General features: G+C 39.4%; 2 protein-coding genes across 2 annotated transcripts; both read left to right on the plus strand.

The window, feature by feature from the left end:
- Nucleotides 1-1,520: 1,520 nt before the first annotated feature.
- LOC122640878 (gibberellin 2-beta-dioxygenase 8-like) lies at nucleotides 1,521-9,405 on the plus strand. Its single transcript, XM_043834147.1, has 3 exons — nucleotides 1,521-1,993; nucleotides 8,751-9,072; nucleotides 9,175-9,405. The coding sequence occupies exons 1-3, from the start codon at nucleotides 1,530-1,532 to the stop codon at nucleotides 9,403-9,405; spliced, it is 1,017 nt and encodes a 338-aa protein (XP_043690082.1). The 5' UTR covers nucleotides 1,521-1,529.
- An 8,379-nt stretch (nucleotides 9,406-17,784) lies between these two features.
- LOC122640334 (gibberellin 2-beta-dioxygenase 8-like) lies at nucleotides 17,785-18,288 on the plus strand. Its single transcript, XM_043833493.1, has one exon. It carries the CDS (start codon nucleotides 17,785-17,787, stop codon nucleotides 18,286-18,288), a length of 504 nt encoding a protein of 167 aa, XP_043689428.1.
- The last annotated feature ends 269 nt before the right edge of the window (nucleotides 18,289-18,557 follow it).

Genomic DNA, 18,557 nt, shown 5'->3' on the forward strand with positions numbered 1-18,557 from the left:
TGGAGAATGTTTTGGTGGTGTGCTTCGCAACCATGAATCAAGAATTATCTCATGTTTTGGTGATTTCCTTGGAATAGAAACAAACTATGAAGCGGAATTCCAGAGTTTGATCAAAGGTATTCTGACTGCAAAGCATCTGGGAATCTAAAATCTTTGGATTGAATTAGATTCGATAGCTTTGATGATTGCAGTCTTCAGTGGTAAGATTCCTTGGTTTATCTTGCAAAATTGGCGGTTTCTGCAGCCTTACCTTGCTGATATTTGTTGGAAAATTACTCACTGCTATAGGGAGGCAAATCCCATTGTAGATTTTCTAGCAAAACAGGCTGGTCACAGTGGAGCATGTACCCTCTCTCCAAGGTTTCCCCCTTTGATTCAAGAAGAGTTGCGGGTTGATGCTCAAAATAGACCAAGTTTTCGCTTTCTTTAGTTTGTCGTCTGTGAGTAGATGAATCCTCCCGTTGCTGATGGCCTTGCCCATAGGTGTGGGGTGGCCTCATTTTGCTTGCATTTTTGTTTTTGTTTCTGGTGTCTCACTGACCCGGCTTGTACTTTCTTTCCCCCCTTTTCTTTCTCTTAATACAAATGATCTTCTAGCAAAAAAAAATGGAGAATGTGGAGCATTTAGGAAAAGACTTCTCTACTTCCAAGGCGGGCTGTACTTCCATGCGCCCAACTTTGCCCCACATACAAGGTGGCGGAAAGTACCGCCTTGCCCCTGCCCGAGCGCCTTGCCGGAGTGGGGGTAAGGCGGTACTTTTCGCCCGCCTTGTATACTGGGTAAAGTTGGGCGCACGGAAGTACTGCCCGCCTTGGAAGTAGAGGAGTCAGATCCGGAACATTTATGTTTAGTTGCTCTTTTTCTTCTCAAATCTAGAAAATTGTGCTCAGAAAGAAAAGTGCAAAATGGAGATAGTCAAGGCTTGAGATACAATGAATTAGTTTTCTTAGAAAGTGAAGTATTTTTCCTCTGTTGGAATGCAGTGGAGAATGTGGACCATCTATTTATAGTTGCCATTTCTCTTCTCATATTTGGAAAGTTATGCATAGAAAGTACTGGCCTTCTTGCTTCCCTTTGCACTCCTTTGAGGAAGAATATTGGAGGCAGATTAATTTGGAGTGCAAGGGCAGTTCTCTTTGTCAAGATAGTCTTGTGTGCTTCAATGTATTAACTTTGAAAACAAAACAAAGTTCAATCACCTCCATCTTTTGGACTCGAACAATGTCAAGAATCATCATATTGTCTCCTTTTAGGGTTTGCAATTCAGGCTCTGTTAACTAGTCTTGCTGCTTTACTTGTATCTTGTTTTGTTCTTTTCCCTCTTAAATGAGATTGAGATTGAGATTGAGAAGATATGATAAGATGGGTCTGAGATCATTCAGGCTTCTTTTCTTTCCCCTTTCTTTTTTTGGGGTTTTTTCTGATTGGAGTAAGGAAACAAAGCAGAACAAATTCTGTAGCAGAAGCTGTTTGGTCGTATACTCTCTATTTACATTTTTAGTAACTTTGTGCTTCACAGCTTTCTAATATGGACTCAGAACCTCCGTTTGAAGAGGCTTACAAGTCCCTCTTGGTCAAGGAGGAGAACTCCACAGAAGTAAAACTGAGCAATTTACTTGAAGATGAGTGCCAGCTTCCTGTAATTGATCTCAGTCGTTTACATGGAAGTAGTGAAGTTGAGAAAGAAGAGTGTAAGAGAGAGATAGTCAGGGCTTCAGTAGAATGGGGTTTCTTTCAAGCTGTGAATCATGGAATATCTCAAGAAGTTCTGAAGAAGATGCGGCATGAGCAGGTGAAGCTATTCCGGCAATCGTTCGAGAAGAAGTCCGGCAATGGCAGTGGAGAGAAGGTTTCAGGTTTACCGGGTGATAGCTACCGGTGGGGGACTCCAACAGCAACATGTTTGAATCAGTTCTCTTGGACTGAGGCTTTTCATATTCCTCTTGCTGATGTTTCCAAGTCTATTAAAAGCAGCAACAATACTACTCTCAGGTATGTATTCAATTTCAACCAATTAATCAATCACAAATACAAGGATCGTGATCTTCTATGGCGTCCTGCCCGTAGCGGCCTGTGCGGCTCAGATAGAGCGACACGCACAATGTCCACCTTACCCCTACGCTAGCGCCTTGCTCGAGCAGGGGTAAAGCGAACATTGCACACGATGCTCTGTCTGGGCCGCATAGGCCGCTACAGGCAGGGCGCCATAGAGGATCTGTATACCAAATACAACCTTACATATCACATTTTATGCATTCTAGTTATCTTTCTACTCTAGACTCTATACCCCAAACTGATTTGATCACTTTGATGCTATTAGGTTGTTACACTAATGTTAGAAATCCGTGGCCTAGGCCACATAAGCGCCAATTGGGGCTGATGTGGGGCCCATGGCCCATTAGGGTTAAGTTTGACGGGGGAGGAACTAGGTGGTCCCTCCCTGTATATAATAAGATGGAGAAAAAGAGGCAACAAGTAATACGCGATCACAATAGCCACCAAGCTCTCTCTCAATCTCTCTCGTTCTCTCCTTCCCTATGTCTAGCGAGGTTTCTTAGGAACTCCATCTTCATCTTTGGACTTTGAGGGTGGACAATTGTGAGGGATCATTTTCACACAAAATAGTGAGATAGTCGCAAAACGTTAGTTGTCAGAATTCGTGTGGATCAACGCGTAGAGCAACCGAATCTTTTTTGCTGTGTGGGAAATATTGACGAGGTAAATCCCTAACCCGTGTTGTTTCTGTTTAATAATTAGTTTTACGACCAAACTTTCACTAGAAGAACCCTAGTCTCTCTCTCTCTCTCATATACTTGGTGCAGATGCAAACATGCAACTTGATCTGGACCATCGCAATGATCAAAAGGGGACAAAATTTTGTTGTTACCCGGGTTGCAGGAACTTTCCTGCTGCTACGGACTCGTAGCCAAAGAAATGGAATCTCAAAGGGTAATTTGGAAAATATAAAAACCGAGGAGAGTATTTGTGAACCAAAGGAAAAGTAAATTATTCCATTTCTTTGGCTACGAATAAGGGTGTCAATCGTTACGGTATTTGGAATTTGGTACGGTTTTGGTTCAGTATAGAAGGTAAAAAGTAGAAACTAAAACCATATCTAACGACTCACAAGATTCTAAATCTGTTCATTAATCAACTCTACAGTTGTAGAGGTTTATATAAATACAAGACTTTGATTTCTATATATACTAGGACTATATATGTAGACACAATAACACATATAGCCTTGATTCGGTAGAAAAACATATTATTCGGTACAGTATTGGTAATTCGGTATGGCTTCGTCTTAGAAATCAATATCATAATAAACTAAGAAAGATTCTATTTTTACATGCCAAAATTGTACCGAATCTTTTTTTTTTGGAGACAGGAGGGGTATCTGACTTTAGGCCGCCGACATCCCCCCTGGGCTTGTACATGACCCCCGTGCCACACACGAACCGGGAGCTTCTGGGCCCTAGTGAGCCTCAGGCGGGTGGCCCCAAGAAATTATGCAACGGTGAAGGTTTGATCATGAGACCTCGCTTCCTGAGGTGGAGTCTCATGTCCCCTCCAAGCCAGCTGCGCTAACCCCTTGGGGTTGTACTGAATCTTCTTCAGTACAGTTTTAAACGATTAGTTTCAATTTCGATTCCAAATTGACACCCTTAGCTACGAGCACACGTAGCATGAGAGTTCCTCCAACCAGGGTAATAGTAAAATTTTATGCGAAAGGGTTAAGAAAAAATCCCTACTCTATTTTTTATTACAAATACTTAATTATCACATAGGACATTTTTATGCAAGAAAACAAATTATACTGGTAGGACTTCCTTCGTCTAGAGCAGTTCCAAGACAAAGACGGGCAAGTCTTTGGCTCTATCGCACAGAGCTGGATCATCACATTATAGGTGAAGACGTCGAGCTTGACGCCAAAAAAGGGTTGGGGAGCCAGAGTGGGGCTGGGAGTTGTAGTGGGAGAACTGAAGAAATGGTGGCTACCTTCTTCATACTATCCCTTAATATTATTTTCTCTACAAATTCAAACTCCATTAATGGTGAATATAAATGTTTCCATTCTTCCTACCCTATAAACCCCCCAGGTTATTTCATTCCTTAATCTTCTTGTAGATTCTGTGTTTCAACTTCTTCATTGAAGTTGAGAGGGTTTCGATCACTGCGATGGAATCAGGGAGGAATAAAAGGATAGGGATCCTCTCCAATGAGGGCATAGTCCAATGAGCATCCAACAGCTCGGCACACACACATCTCATACCGAATAGAAAAACAAGTTTCCAAGGTCTTTGGTGTTAGGGTTAAGTGAATCTTGTATTTTGCGGGTCTACATAATTATTATTTGTTTGTATTTACAATTGGATTGAGTTTTAAGTTTCTAGGGTTTCCTATATATTGTCTTTGTGGAAAAACCCACACACAAGCAAGAGAGATCACTTTGTGAGGTGGAGTATTGGTGTACAGAGTTTTTTTTCTTGGTCTTGTGAAAAATCTTTAGTTCTCTTGGGTAGATGTAGCTCATATCAAACCATATTAAATTCCTCGTATTTTGTGTGGTTGTTTGCTTGGTTTTTTTTCTTCATGGTTGCACATTCGTCCCCAACAAGTAGTATTAAAGTGATGTTCGACAGATTGTTGCAGGGTGTGCATAAAGATCTAAGAAAAAGAGGGTCCACTAAGGGATCAAAAAAAGGAGAAACATGTGAATTATATGAATTATTCAGAAAAGGAGCATTGTGTGTCGTTAAAAAAAAGTTATGTGCATACAGTAGAATGGTTAGAAAAGAAAAAGAGATGTACGTGAGCCATGCCAGTTGGGTATGATGCCAGTTGGGTATGGTAGACAAGCAAGAACACCCCAAGTAGGGGTGTAGGCTATACTAGTTGGGTATGACAAATAAATAGAGATAATGATAGAATTTGTAGAATTGACATCAACACCGATCTTCTTATGGTGGCTTGCAAAATCCAAACCAAGTTGGAGGTTATTAGAGTTGGATGTATCTTTCATGTTGTATTTACCCTAAACGAAAAAAATAAAAAATAAAAAATAAAAATTCTTTCTATGTTGTCATTAAGTGGCATAGGAAGACATTTATGAAAGTTAAAAAACACATGCAAAGAGGTGGAAAAAGAAAACCATGCAAAAACAGCCAAAGCAATTAAGACACTTTCGTCCTGCTTATCAAAGACAAAAATATGGTCATTGAATCAATCAAAATCAGCCAATCCATACATCTGTACCCTTAGAGGGTCTTTGCTCATGTAGGGACAAGACAACATTTCAGGGAATAGCTTTCGTCGGCCTTCCCTCCATGAAAAGCTTTGGTGGGGGGCATCAAAATCAGCTTAATTGATAGCTATGTGGGAACCCCCCAATTGTTATCTACTTTTATGAGAGTTTGGTTTGACATGAGAGCTCATCATACTCATTGTGACACTGGCACTCCCTCGAACCCAAATCAGCTATCCACATGACGACGGGTGAAGACAGATCTGACCCCTCCATAAAGCGTAGGTCCTGCAGCCTCTCTTGTTCTTTTATTCCTATAATTGGTGAGGTTTATGGTGCCAGGATTTTGGAGGTCACGAGACTTTAAATCATTAGGGAAAGAAATAGTGAAATGACATGACAACACTGAGTAAAATGGTACGATATCTTTTACTAGTCTTAAAATGATTTAGAAAAACAGAATCAAAATTCAGAAATCAAAAATCAAATATCGAATTAGACAAAAGAGTCAAATCAGAATAATCTGTGCCCAATCTTGATTCCAGTTAATTCTTACAGTTTTCATCATTATTCATGTTTGATTTACATTTTTATTCCAAAGTTTATTCCTTGAAGCAGTTACTTGATATCCATGCCCTTAAAACCCCAACAAAAAGCCCAGAATCAAATTAATTAAGTGTTTTCTTCAAATGCCCCTCTAAAGTTTCACTAATTCAAATGCATTCCTATTTTCCAAACTGTGTAACACTCTAGTCCTTCCCTTCCCATTAGTCTGGGACGTTATGTTCTAACGTGTAGCATTTTTTAAACATGATTAGACCATTCTACCATAGATAGGGCAAAATGGTCTAATCATGTTAAAAAAATAGCAGACGTTAGAACATAACGTCCGAGACTAACGGGAGGACTAAAGTGTTACATAATTTGGAAAGTAGGGTGCAATTAAAATTAATGAAAATTCAAAGGAACATTTGTACATTTGGGCAATTTGAGGGAGGCATTTAAAGAAAACCCATTAAATAATTGGGGAAAGAATGAGTATGACAAGAGTCCAAATCATATATATCCCACGTGTAATAATTTCTCATGTTTCTGTCTTTTTATTGTTTCTGTCCGTGGGCCTCTGCTGTTATATTAAGGTGTCGAATATTCTTCATATGTAACTTCATGCATAGTTTTGTTATGAATTCTTAATATTGTTCGATCTGTATTTTATCATATTCTTATGAATGAATAAGTATTGGGTGTACCTTGCTGTCATCAAGGTGGTGAAATGAGAAGTTGTAACTTTCTTTTAATTGTCCTTTGTTTTATTCTCAAAAGTTATTTAAACTACAAGTAAAAAGGATTTTTTAAATAATTTTGTGATTTTAAATAATTTTATGATTTATCATTATGTCATTTTTAAGAGCTGTTATTGTTCATGTGAAATGATAAGATTTAACCTCGTTGAAAAAAGAAGTGTGTTATATTAAAAAGAAAAAAAAGTACCTTGTTTTTTTATGAATGAAAAATATATTCAACAAAACATTAAAATACAAGGTCACCAAGGAAGGGCAGAAGAAGGAAGGGTGGACCCCTAGGGGGAGTTACAGGAAGAAAGGAGACAAGAATGCTCCAACTAGACACAATGAGACGGTTCCTACAAGAATTTGGGACAATCGAATTTCCTTCCCAAGTCTGCCACTAATTTTGAACTTGATGCAATCCCAAATCTATTGGTTGGTTCTGGAGTTTCCTGATCAAATTCTCTCATCAAAACACACACACACACACTCTCTCTCTCTCCTTTCTTCAAAATCGTCCAAGGCTGTCTATGTGGCATGGATGGCGGCTAGGTTTCCTTGTGAAATTCGTCCAAGCTAGGTGTCCTTGTCTAAATGCCTAAATGCTTGAAAATAGAAGTTTCAATAAATTGCAACTCCTAACTTGTAGGAATTAGAATAGGATTGAGGATCTTGAATTCTTGACAAGCTCTCCAAAGATAATACGTGAACTTGGTTTCCAATAAAGTAGAAAACTCCTCCAAAATAGGAAAATATATTTCTTTAATAATCACTAATTTTCCCTTAAAAATAGGAAAATAGTTCTTTCCTTGCTAACGATTTCTAGCCCATTAAAAAGCTGAGTTAGCCTCCACTTGTGGCTGGTTGTGTTCAAACTTCTTAACAAGTTTTGGCTGATGTGGCAATGCTGAACCAGGCCTGCATCACAAGTTGTCTGGCCCTTTCTCAAGATGATATTTTTGTATAATTAGTTCTTTGTATTATCAACTCAAATGACTCAAACCTTTACATAGGCAAAAAATTAGCTGTTAAACTAACCATTAGAGAATATATCATGGGTTTTTTGAAAGATAAAAAATATTCAAACTATTTTAGTCGTCAAGAAAACAATATCTTTGCTAACTGTTGGAGCTCATTAACATCAACGAAGATGTTTAGAGTTCCCACTCAGTTGGTTAGAGTCCAAATGATGCACTTAATATATTCAAATCCAGGCAAAGATCAGTACTGTAGAACTTTAAATGTTCATACCATGGAAGTCCGCGTAACCTCTACGGAAGTTTGTGGAAATAGGGACTCAGAAACTATGCTCTCTGTTGAGATGGAAGCAAGTCACAGAAGTCCGTCAAGACTATCTGTCGACACTCAATATAAGATACGGTCGTCCATTAGAGATATCTTAATTTAGACTTAATATGTCATTGTAAGCATGGATGACCGTCATTATTCACGAAAATCCGTGAACAATAAGTCATATAGTTTTTCTAAGTCAAACCACCTACTTTCTTCGATATATTCATTTAGGTCTTTAGTTGACTTTTACTTGGGCTTTTTCATCTTGTGGACATAAAAAATAGGATTACATGAATATACAAATAATAGCAAATCCTATGTCTTTAGATGTCTCCAACGTGATCCACTTCCTTCTTGATTTATCCTTCAAATTGATCTTTAAAGCTGGATCAATCTTTTTCTTCACAGAAGTCCATAGTTTTATCATGGAAATCCGTTGTCAGCAGATGTTCTTCAATCAACTTGTGAAATGTTACACTGCAAAAATTAAAAAGAAGAAGAAGATGTAAAGGGGGAAAAAGTGATAAAGGCATTCTAAGATCCGAAAACAAGATCATTTAGTTTGTAAATTTGCATCTTTTGTAGATTTGATGGATTCAAAAATTAATATCATGCGCCAACTTACATGTTTCTTCAAGATATGGAAAAATTTGCATAGATGATCATGAATTTTTTTGGTCATATTGGGCTGATGTTCTCTATGCCGCAGCACAGCCTGCGCCCAGAAACATGGGCCTACCATTCAGGGGGTAGGGTAGTCATTTCTCCCACCCCTGGCATAGAGAACATTTGGCCATTTTTATATTTAGAAGTTTTACCTCCTTTATTTAATTATTTTTTTTGTTAAAATGGTTTTACCCATGGCCATTTAATGGGCAGCTATATAAATGTTTCTGTCTAAATTAATTTTTTGTCATTCTTCCAGCTTGACCATTAAAGAGTTTGTTACAAAAGCTTCCTCTTTGGCCCAAATAATAGCTGAGATTTTGGCAGAGAATTTGGGTCTCAAGTCCTCTTTCTTCAGGGAAAGCTGTTGTCCAAACACTAGTTATCTTCGAATAAACAGATACCCACCATGTCCCTTACCCTTTACAGTCTTTGGATTGATGCCACATACTGACTCCGATTTCCTCACAATACTGCATCAAGATCAGGTTGAAGGGTTGCAGTTGGTGAAAGATGGAAGATGGATAACTGTTAAACCCAATCCAGAAGCTCTAATAATCAACATTGGTGACTTGTTTCAGGTAATAATAAGCTTCTAAGAGTTCTGCCAACTGGAATAGGTTACTAATTAACTAAAAACTAATTAATGTTAAAACATTCCTTAATCATGTATTGAGATGCAGGCATGGAGCAGTGATGTTTACAAGTCTGTGAAACACAGAGTAATGACCAATAGGTGTTTGGAGAGATTTTCCATGGCTTATTTCTTCTGTCCTTCTTATGATACTATAATACAGAGTGGAAGGGAACCTGCAATTTATAGAAAGTTTAGCTTTAGAGAGTACAAACACCAAATCCAAGAAGATGTTCGAACTACTGGCAGCAAGATTGGGCTTCTCAGGTTTCTCCTCTGAAGCTAATAGTTGTAATATAGCTTCTGTGATGTAAGGTTCCCACCCAAGCTCATGTAATAGATCCCAAACACTCTCTCTCTCTCTCTCTCACACACACACACACATTGTGTTTGTGCTAGCAAGATTGCTATCTGTACAGAAAGGTTGAAATTATTGTTACTGCCAGGGGAATGAGTCAGTGATGGTGAGCAGAGGAACATTAGGATCCAGATCATGTACTGCCGAGCTGCCCGGCAGGACCGTGCAAGGCGTTTGGGCAAGGGTAGGCGGACATTGCACGCAGCACCGTGTCTGGGCAGTACGGTCTTGCCAGGCAGCTCGACAGTAGAGGATCCAAATTGCACTAATAGAGAGTGGTCACAGTTACATGTTAGAATATTAACAGTACTCAAGTGGCAGAGATGAATACAAATAAGGGTGGAAGTCAGGCAGCAAGCTGGGCCTGGGTTTCTAGCCTGATAATCTTTGGTTGTTGAAATCTCAATCTTAGGCCAATGTGTCTGGGCTCAATCCAATTTGCTAGACTAGAGTGTAAAATAATAGTAAGGGAAGAAGAACACTGCCTGGTTGCGTGGCTCTTGCACTAATACAGGAGGCCAATAAGGGGACACGCAAGGGAATCAACTAAGGGGGATTTTTTCATTTTGTAGAGGAGCAGGGTGGTCATTTCAGGATGGCTATGTCTGGGTAGGCTGCACGCAACCACATTATTTTTCTCTAGGGAGAATGTCTTCTGTGCCAGGGGCGTAGGCTGCACGCACCTAGACACATGAGGGTGGGCGAAATAACCACCCTACCCCCCTAAATGGCAGGCCCATGTGTCTGGGAGCAGGCTGCGCTGCGGCACAGAGAATATCAGCCCTTTTCTCTAATATAAATAGGGGAAAAGATCCCTGCCCGGTTGCGTGGTACATGTGCCCAGACACATAGGGGATTAAAATGACGACCCCGCCCACGTGAAATGCGAAAAATCTCACCCTTGTTGATGCCTTTGTGCATGTGCAACATGTGCAAGGGCCAAACAGCTTGGCAGCGATTCCCAACCCTAATAAATAAATGGGGAAAGCGCTATGTACATCTCTCTCTCTTGTCATAATGTATGCAGCCTTACCCTGTTTTGTGGAGAGGCTGTTTCCAAATTCGAACCTATGACCGGTCACAATGGAGCAACCTTATTGTTTCACCAACACCCTTTTAACACTTTTTCTTTTTATATATAAGAAAAACCGAGGTGACCAATAATAGACTGACAAGGGACAATTATAAGAAACTATTAATGGACCAAAACCAAAATTTTGATCACACCCTTCCCTGCTAAGGTGTCATGTTTGCTTGGTTCGAATCTAACTGTGCCATGTCTCATAATAAAAGAAAATGATACAAATGAAATTGTGCAATACAAGCTAAGCCACATGATTAAAATAAGACTTCAAGTTTGATAACCAAAATATTTTATCTTCTTCCTACTCAACGATAAGAGTGCAACTTAGGGCCCAAAACCCCAAGACTGCCTAAAAAGATTCAAGCTTGAGCTGGAGTTTTCAGCCCGTGGGCCTGGCTCGGACCTTGAAATCCAACCCAAGGTTGGGCTGATTTAGGCTTTGGGTTAAGGCCTTGGGCTAGATATGGCCCGATCTAGCCTGAGTCAAAATACACATATATACATACCTAAGGGTATATATATATATATATGTGTATTAAAAAAATTTCATATTATATATAGGGGCAGTTTTCATGGACAGCCGCATAAGGCGGGGAGGGGTTATGATGTGCCAAAAATAGGGGGCATTTGATTATTTCAACCACCTATTGTGAGAGGGGACACGACCGTATACGAAACTATATATATTTATAAGAAGAATTTTATTATTGCTAGTGTGGATTATGGTTATGCAGGGAAACGCAAGAGGCCGAAGCCAAGAGACTGCTCCAAGGATTACAATGAGTAGCCGACATGAGAGACATGTATCAACACATCTGGACTGATTGTGCGGACTTGGTGCAATAATAGATCCAACCATCTTTTTTTTTTTTTGAGTGAATAATTTATGGGAAAGAAAACGCTACCTGGGTGCGTGTGGTGCACTACCTGTGCCTCCAGACACTTGGACGTGCAAAATGACCGCCGCACCCCCAAGATTTTCCACCTTTCCATGGGGGTGTGGTGGTCAGTTTGTGCACCTCTGTGTCTAGGTGCAGGGGCAAGGCACTGCACACACCTAGGTAGCGTTCTTTCTCCCATAATTTATATATTCAACGAAGCCCACGAATTCTCCCCCCCCCCCCTCCCCCTCTAAAATTTTTTTTTCAGGAAAGAATAATATAGAAAAAAAAAGAAGGAAAAATTAAAAAATAGATAAAGAATAATCCACATCAAAACCAACGGCCTATCCCTACAACTAAGCAGAGCTATAAGGGAAATTCAAAGAAGATACAAAAGAGAAAAGAGAACTCAAAACCACTAGGCACTAGGTCCAACTCCAAAGAGATCAAAATTACAAGCCCGTTACACATGAGTTAATGGGAGGCTATTGTTTGCACCCCAATTTCACAAATTGGGATTTGTTTATACGTGCCATAAGATCGTGCATTGCACGCTGTCATCAAGGAGTTATCCTTTTAAATTTGAACAACCAAGTGGAAATATGGTACCCGCCATGACTATAGATGGTGGGAGGTTACAAACCCCACATGGCCACATGGCACATGAGGCTATTACTTTGGAATGAAAGGGGCCCACCACACTAGGAAGCAATCTGAAAAGTAGGAGATGCAATAGTGGGAATTACTTCACAAAGGGGTCATGGGCAAAAGTCAAGGACATGTGGCATTGAAACAAGGGATTGTAGGTACATGGGTGCAGTAGTTATGATAACTACCAAGTAGAAGCATTTATGGGATCCATCTATAAAAGGGAAAAGTCTCCATTGAAGAAGGGGGCACTCAACGGATCAACAAAATCCATCTGCACTTTATCTTTATTTTATCATTTCTAGTTTTTATCTTTCAGGATGTAATCTTTCATCCCTTCTGTAATTTTTGCTGGAGTTGGGTTCCAGCCACCAATGCCTCATTGGCTTGTATTTTAAGGGGCATTCATGTAGACCTTGCTTGGAGAATAACTCCAGCAACCATGTCTTTTGGCCCGTGTTTCAGAAGACAACCATCATCAGAATCAAGTTTGCAAGCTTCGACAAATCATCGCTAAGCAAGATGTGGGAACTTCAACGGATACGCTACTGGCAACAAGAGATTTGGTGTGGTTAGTGTAGTTTAACACCAAGTTGTACATGTTCAACAGTCCATAAACGGCAAGTATAAGTGTCTTCAATGGCTATGTAATTGTCAGGCAACAATTTGATTTTCAATCATCTTCCTTGCTTTGTCCATCGTGATTTGCTTTCACCCAGAAGACCTTAAAGCTACTCAGGCATGGAAGGATCCCCTTCTCGTCCTGGTTTGAAGTCAGAACGGGCCGTTTCCGACCTCTTAGAACATGTCATTTCGCTAGTCAGGACAGGACGTTTTGTCTCGATCTGAAGGTAGAACAGACCGTTTCGTCCTGGTCGAAAGCTAAGACAGGCCGTTTCCAGTTCCGTTTGGGCCTGCGTCAAAGGCCTTGGCACGCCCGCGCTACCTCCACCACGTGCGTTGTGCTTCTGTGTGTAGGTGTTGGATTTTTCACCAACAAATATCAAATCTATTTTGAAGTCATATGGTAATTAAGGGTGTCAAAATGGAGTCGAAACCAACCGTTTACGATCGAATCGAACCGCACCGTATAAAAATGACGCGTTTTTGTTTTCATAGGTTCTATTATCGGTTCGATTTGGTTCAAAACCAGAAAACCATCGGTTAACCGAATAGAAACCGGATAGAAAACCGAGATTAGGAATGTTCTTATTTGTTTAAGAATGGGGTTAAGCGTTCTAAAATATTAGGACTCCTTACTGAGATTTTTTTGAATCTCAGTTTGAGTGCCAAATTCATGAAGGGACGAAAGGTTTTAGTATGAGCATGTGTTAGTGGACTTTGTTAATGAATTGAGTGGGGTATGGATTGGTGATGTCCTCAGGTTGGTTTCCTTTATTGTACTTTGCGGCCATGAGTAATCACTTAAAATTATCATTGCAATTAGCATATCTAAGTGAACTTTACCTAGAGTTAGATGTGTATGATACAATATAATTTCTCCCACATAACAAGGATATAAAAAATAAAATTAAAAGATACAAAGGTGAAACCGGTATTATAAACCGCATGTAAACCGGATAACGAAAATCGAATAGAAACCTCTAAAATTGCACCGCATATAAAACGATTTTGATTTGAGGTGATTCTTATCCGGTGTGGTTTTGATTTCTACCTTGCAAAATGTGCACCCAATAGGAACCGCACCATTTGACACCCTTAATAGTAACTATTACATGTCTAGACATTGGTGGTTGAGAGGTTTACATGCAAGTGGTTGCTTCCATGGCAAAATGGTATTAGTTTTTATGCATTATATTATGTAAGTTAATTAATGTAAGTTGTAGTGTGTTGTAAGTAGTTAATTAGTAGTAGTAAGTACAAAATAGATTTTTTTTTCTTTTTTTGAAACTAAAGGTGTCTGGCTTTTGGCCAACTAATTTTCCTAGAGCTCGTATACGACCTTGCAATACACATAAACTAGGAGATATTGGGGCCCCCATATTCACCAAGGAGATTCCACTCAGATGGATTACTCCAAGAAGATAGGTGGAATCGAACTCAAGACCTTCAACTTTCTTAGGAAGTGTTTCGTTCGATTTTAAGAAGAAGAATACGTCTTGTATTTTCAGTTACAATGGCCCTGATATTGTTGTTATACGTAGTCGGTACTCGGCAACGTAGTCGGCAGAGAATTCTTAGGGAATGCCGACTACTCTTCGAAGATGGTGTATTAAAAAAAAAAGAAAAAGATTTCTGTTTTGTCATCTTTTGTCCACGTCTCTCTCACAAAAAGTCCCGTCGATCGGTAGAGCCACGGCTGTAAAAGATTCCAGAGAGGACAGAGGATTTAATTGATAACAACTAGAGACGCGTGTTCCACTCGTTAACCAGACAGAGACTCTTCGTTGGTTCTCATATAGTCTAATAATGATTAAAGATTTTTACCCTTCTAGCTCCTTTCCCTTCCTTTTCCTTAACAAAGTTTCAAGCCTCAACGTTAAGTTGTCATTTCCTTTTATTCTGTAAGTGTTATAAATCTTTGTATCTCTTCATATATTGATGATCATTTCTGTTACCACTATCTCTCTTATGACTTTATTCTTTGCTATCTCTTGCTTGGTTTTCATCATGGGTCTTTGTTGGAAGATGCTCTAGGGAGATCTCGATTTAGATTTGAGTAGTGGGGGATTCACTTGATTCCTTTCATTTGGAAGGTTCGTGAGGCCTTCACTTTGTTTTCTGTAATCGTCTGATATGCTTGGACGTTAAATAATTGTTTTTCTCTTTTTTCTTATCAATATATTCTTTGCTGCCCTTTAACCAAAAAATATATATATGAAGCTTTGTATTGAAGTTCCTTCTCCATTTGATTTCCACAGAATCTCAGTGGAAAGCTTATGTAGGAGACTTTCAGCCTTTGCAACATTCCATAGAGAAAACGGCAATGGAATTTGAAGCACTGACCACCCAGGTATTCTGCAATAAAAGTTCTTCATTTTACATTTTTCCCATATATATGGTAATCACTTCTTCTATTTCTCCTTCATCATCACAAATTAATTGCTTTTTTCTTCGGCTCCTACAAGTTGTTTGATCGTAATTAAAATTTTCAAATAATGTTTTTAATCTAATTATATATGTTTTCTTATGGAAAAGTGATGCCCTCACAAGCAATCTCAGAGGCCAAAAAAAGTTTTCCCTCTGCCGGTTTGTTGAAAGTGAATTAGTAATTTTTTTACTATATATTGAAGTTAGTGAATTATGAACAACTTCAATATATGGAAAGTTGTGTTTAGAAAGAAGAGTACAAGGGAAAGATAGTCAAGCTAGGTTTAGATGCGTCGGGATCGTCTATTGTCGAGCTGTCCCTACTGTCGTGTGAGCCCCAGACATAGCAAGGTGGCAAAAAGACCACCCTACCCCTGCCTGAGTGCCTTACCCAAGCGGGGGTAAGGCAGTCTATACTGCCATGCTGTGTTTGGGGCGCACGATTGCTGGGGCAGCTTGGAAGTAGAGGATCCGGATTCAGGTTCAGATGCACTGAACTAATTTTTGTTGAAAGTGAAGTTACTTTTTTACTATATTGAAGTTAGTGAGGTATGAAAAACTTCAATATATGGAAAGTTGTGCTTTGAAAGAAGAGTACAAATGACAAATAGTCAGGGCTTTGGATGCATTAAGTAAATTTTGTTTTGTTAAGCAAATTTATTATTAGACAAAACATTTTGGCATCACAAACACTAGCAGTGAAAATACAAAGAAAAGACATGATTATGGTTCAGAGGATTCTCCTTGATTAAAATCATTTGATTAAGATTGGGAGGACTGTGACGATGAGTGGGGTAAGGCCAGGGTAGTGAGTTTGCTTCTTCATTCAATAGACTTCATGTTATTTGAATCACAGAGAGCACCCCATCTAGCGTAGAATTGCTAAGAGACACCACCAGTGTTTCCCAACAATTAGATAATGAACTGAGAAGTAATAAGGCTTATAACTCATCTTCAAACACCATCTTCATGGAGGACAAGTGAGTCACAATACTTTGCGCCTCGTTCAAATGTTTTGCAACTGAGCTTCCTTCTCTGTAATTCAAGTTCACAAGCTTTCTTGATAAGAAAGCTTTGTTGATAATAGTCTTTCTTTCGTACAACCCTTCTAATTTCTTCCACTATGAATGCAATGACATCTTTGTGGATACGTGATGGAAAACGGTACCATCCAAAAATTGAGGATTAAACCAACGGTTTTCTGATCCATGGTCTTCCATTCGGCATCAGTCATCTTTTTCATGTTTTGTCGTATCACCGTGCATACAAATCCTTGCAATATAACAAATCTTCCATCTTCGATTTTCATATCATCTAGTTGCTTCCTTTCAAGCTGATAATCTGTGTTGTGGTGTTTCCCTCCATCTTTTATATACAATTCAAGAACCTCTATTTGATACCACTTTTTGGGAAAAATAACCCTTTAACACCTATGTATAATTTAACGGAGAACCACAGCAATAACCAAATATGTGTAAAGTAATAACACACACAAACAAATCAACCCAACCACATAAACAAACACCAATTTTAATATGAAAAACCCTTACAAGATGAAAGGGAAAAACCACGAAACCTCGTTCAGATAAAACTTCCACTATGAAATAATAATGAGATTACAATATTCCTTTCTATATAAACTAGAGGTAACCAACTATCAAGAGAAATAACCTACTCTTGGATATCAAAATATCTCACCAAATAATAAGATATGCACAAGAACAATAACACTCTCATCTCAATATTGGGAATGAAAAAAATAGAAAGAACCGACAACTTTCCTCACATTGTCACACCATCAGGTACATCACAATTTGTGTACGAGGAACAATAGGATTCAAAATTCTATTTTATTTTCTTGTTAATATTCTCAAGAAAAACTCGACTTTGGAAACCAGAGACCGAAAGAGAGAATGAGAGGCATGTTCTTAATTCATCACCTTTTTTTTTTCATCCTTCTAGATAATCATTTTTTTTTATCCCAAATATTCCATGGGACCTGGGCTGGTCCTAAAATTTTATTAAAATCAAACTCCGCAAAAAATAAAGATTACATGGAGGGGACATTCCACTCCAATGATGCCTCACTCCCATATATACAAAGGCCCCATGAAAGATCAAAGCTAATTTCTCAAAACTGGAAGCCCAATAGTTTTCTCTCTAGCAATACGCCAAAGTTACAAGGGAAGATCTAATTTTGAACTAAATAAAATGTTAGCCGAATTGCACGCATAATTTGCCAACCAATCTGCTAACCTATTCCCACCTCTATAAGTAAACGAAATCATCGACTGATACACGTCAACTAAAACTAAAATTTTGAGAAACTAGTACTACCTTTTTCAACAATCGCACTTCTTTTGAGAATACCTTGCACAGCATTGGTAGAATCCGAGTTTACATGGAAATCCGAAAACCCTATCTTTATATAATCATTGAAGTAGAGGGAGAGAACGAAGGGTGGAAGCTGGTTTGTGATTACCGCCAAAGTCATGTGGGCTCTCTCTCCACGTGAGGCCACGTGAGAAGGTACCCAACATGTTTTTCTCATAGTCTCTCTATATGCATTTTTAGTAACTTTCTGCTTCAAAGCTTTCTAATAAGTGAAATTCATACGATCACCAGCTGCCACTAAACATGGACTCAGAACCTCCGTTTGAAGTGGCTTACAAGTCCCTCCTGGTCATAGAAGAGAACTCTAAAGAAGTAAAACTCAAGAGCAATGTAGTTGAAGAGGAGTGCCAGCTCCCTGTAATCGATCTCAGCCGTTTACATGGAAGTAGTGAAGCTGAGAAAGAAGAGTGTAAGAGAGAGAGAGTTAGGGCTTCAGTAGAGTGGGGTTTCTTTCAAGCTGTGAACCATGGAAAATCTCAGGAGGTTCTGAAGAGGTTGTGGCGAGAGCAGGTGAAGTTATTCCGGCAGCCGTTCAAACACAAGGTCGGCATTGGCAGCGGGGGGAAGGTTTCAGGTGTACCGGGTGGTAGCTACTTGTGGGGGACTCCAACGGCAACATGTTTGAAGCAGTTCTCTTGGACCGAGGCTTTTCATATTCCTCTTGCTGATGTTTCCAAGTCTGTTAACACCAACAGTACTCTCAGGTACGCGTTCACTTATTCTTTTTATTTCCCCAAACTGATTTGATAATTCCAAATAGATCCTGTCCAGCGCTCTGCCCGGGCTGCATGTACAGCGCGGGACTGAGTGAGGCGTGAAAAGACCGTCTCACCCCTGCTCGGGCAAAACGCTCGGGTAGGGGTGAGGTGGTCTTTTCATGCCTCATTCTATCTAGCAGTGCATGTGCAACCCGGGCAGAGTGCGGGACAGGAGCCAAGTCCTTCATAATTTTGATACTAGCTATTACTCTAGTTTTAGGACCAAACTTTAACTTGAAAAATAACTCTATTATCTCT

Source organism: Telopea speciosissima, chromosome 9 (assembly GCF_018873765.1).
Source record: "Telopea speciosissima isolate NSW1024214 ecotype Mountain lineage chromosome 9, Tspe_v1, whole genome shotgun sequence".
NCBI lineage: Eukaryota > Viridiplantae > Streptophyta > Magnoliopsida > Proteales > Proteaceae > Telopea > Telopea speciosissima.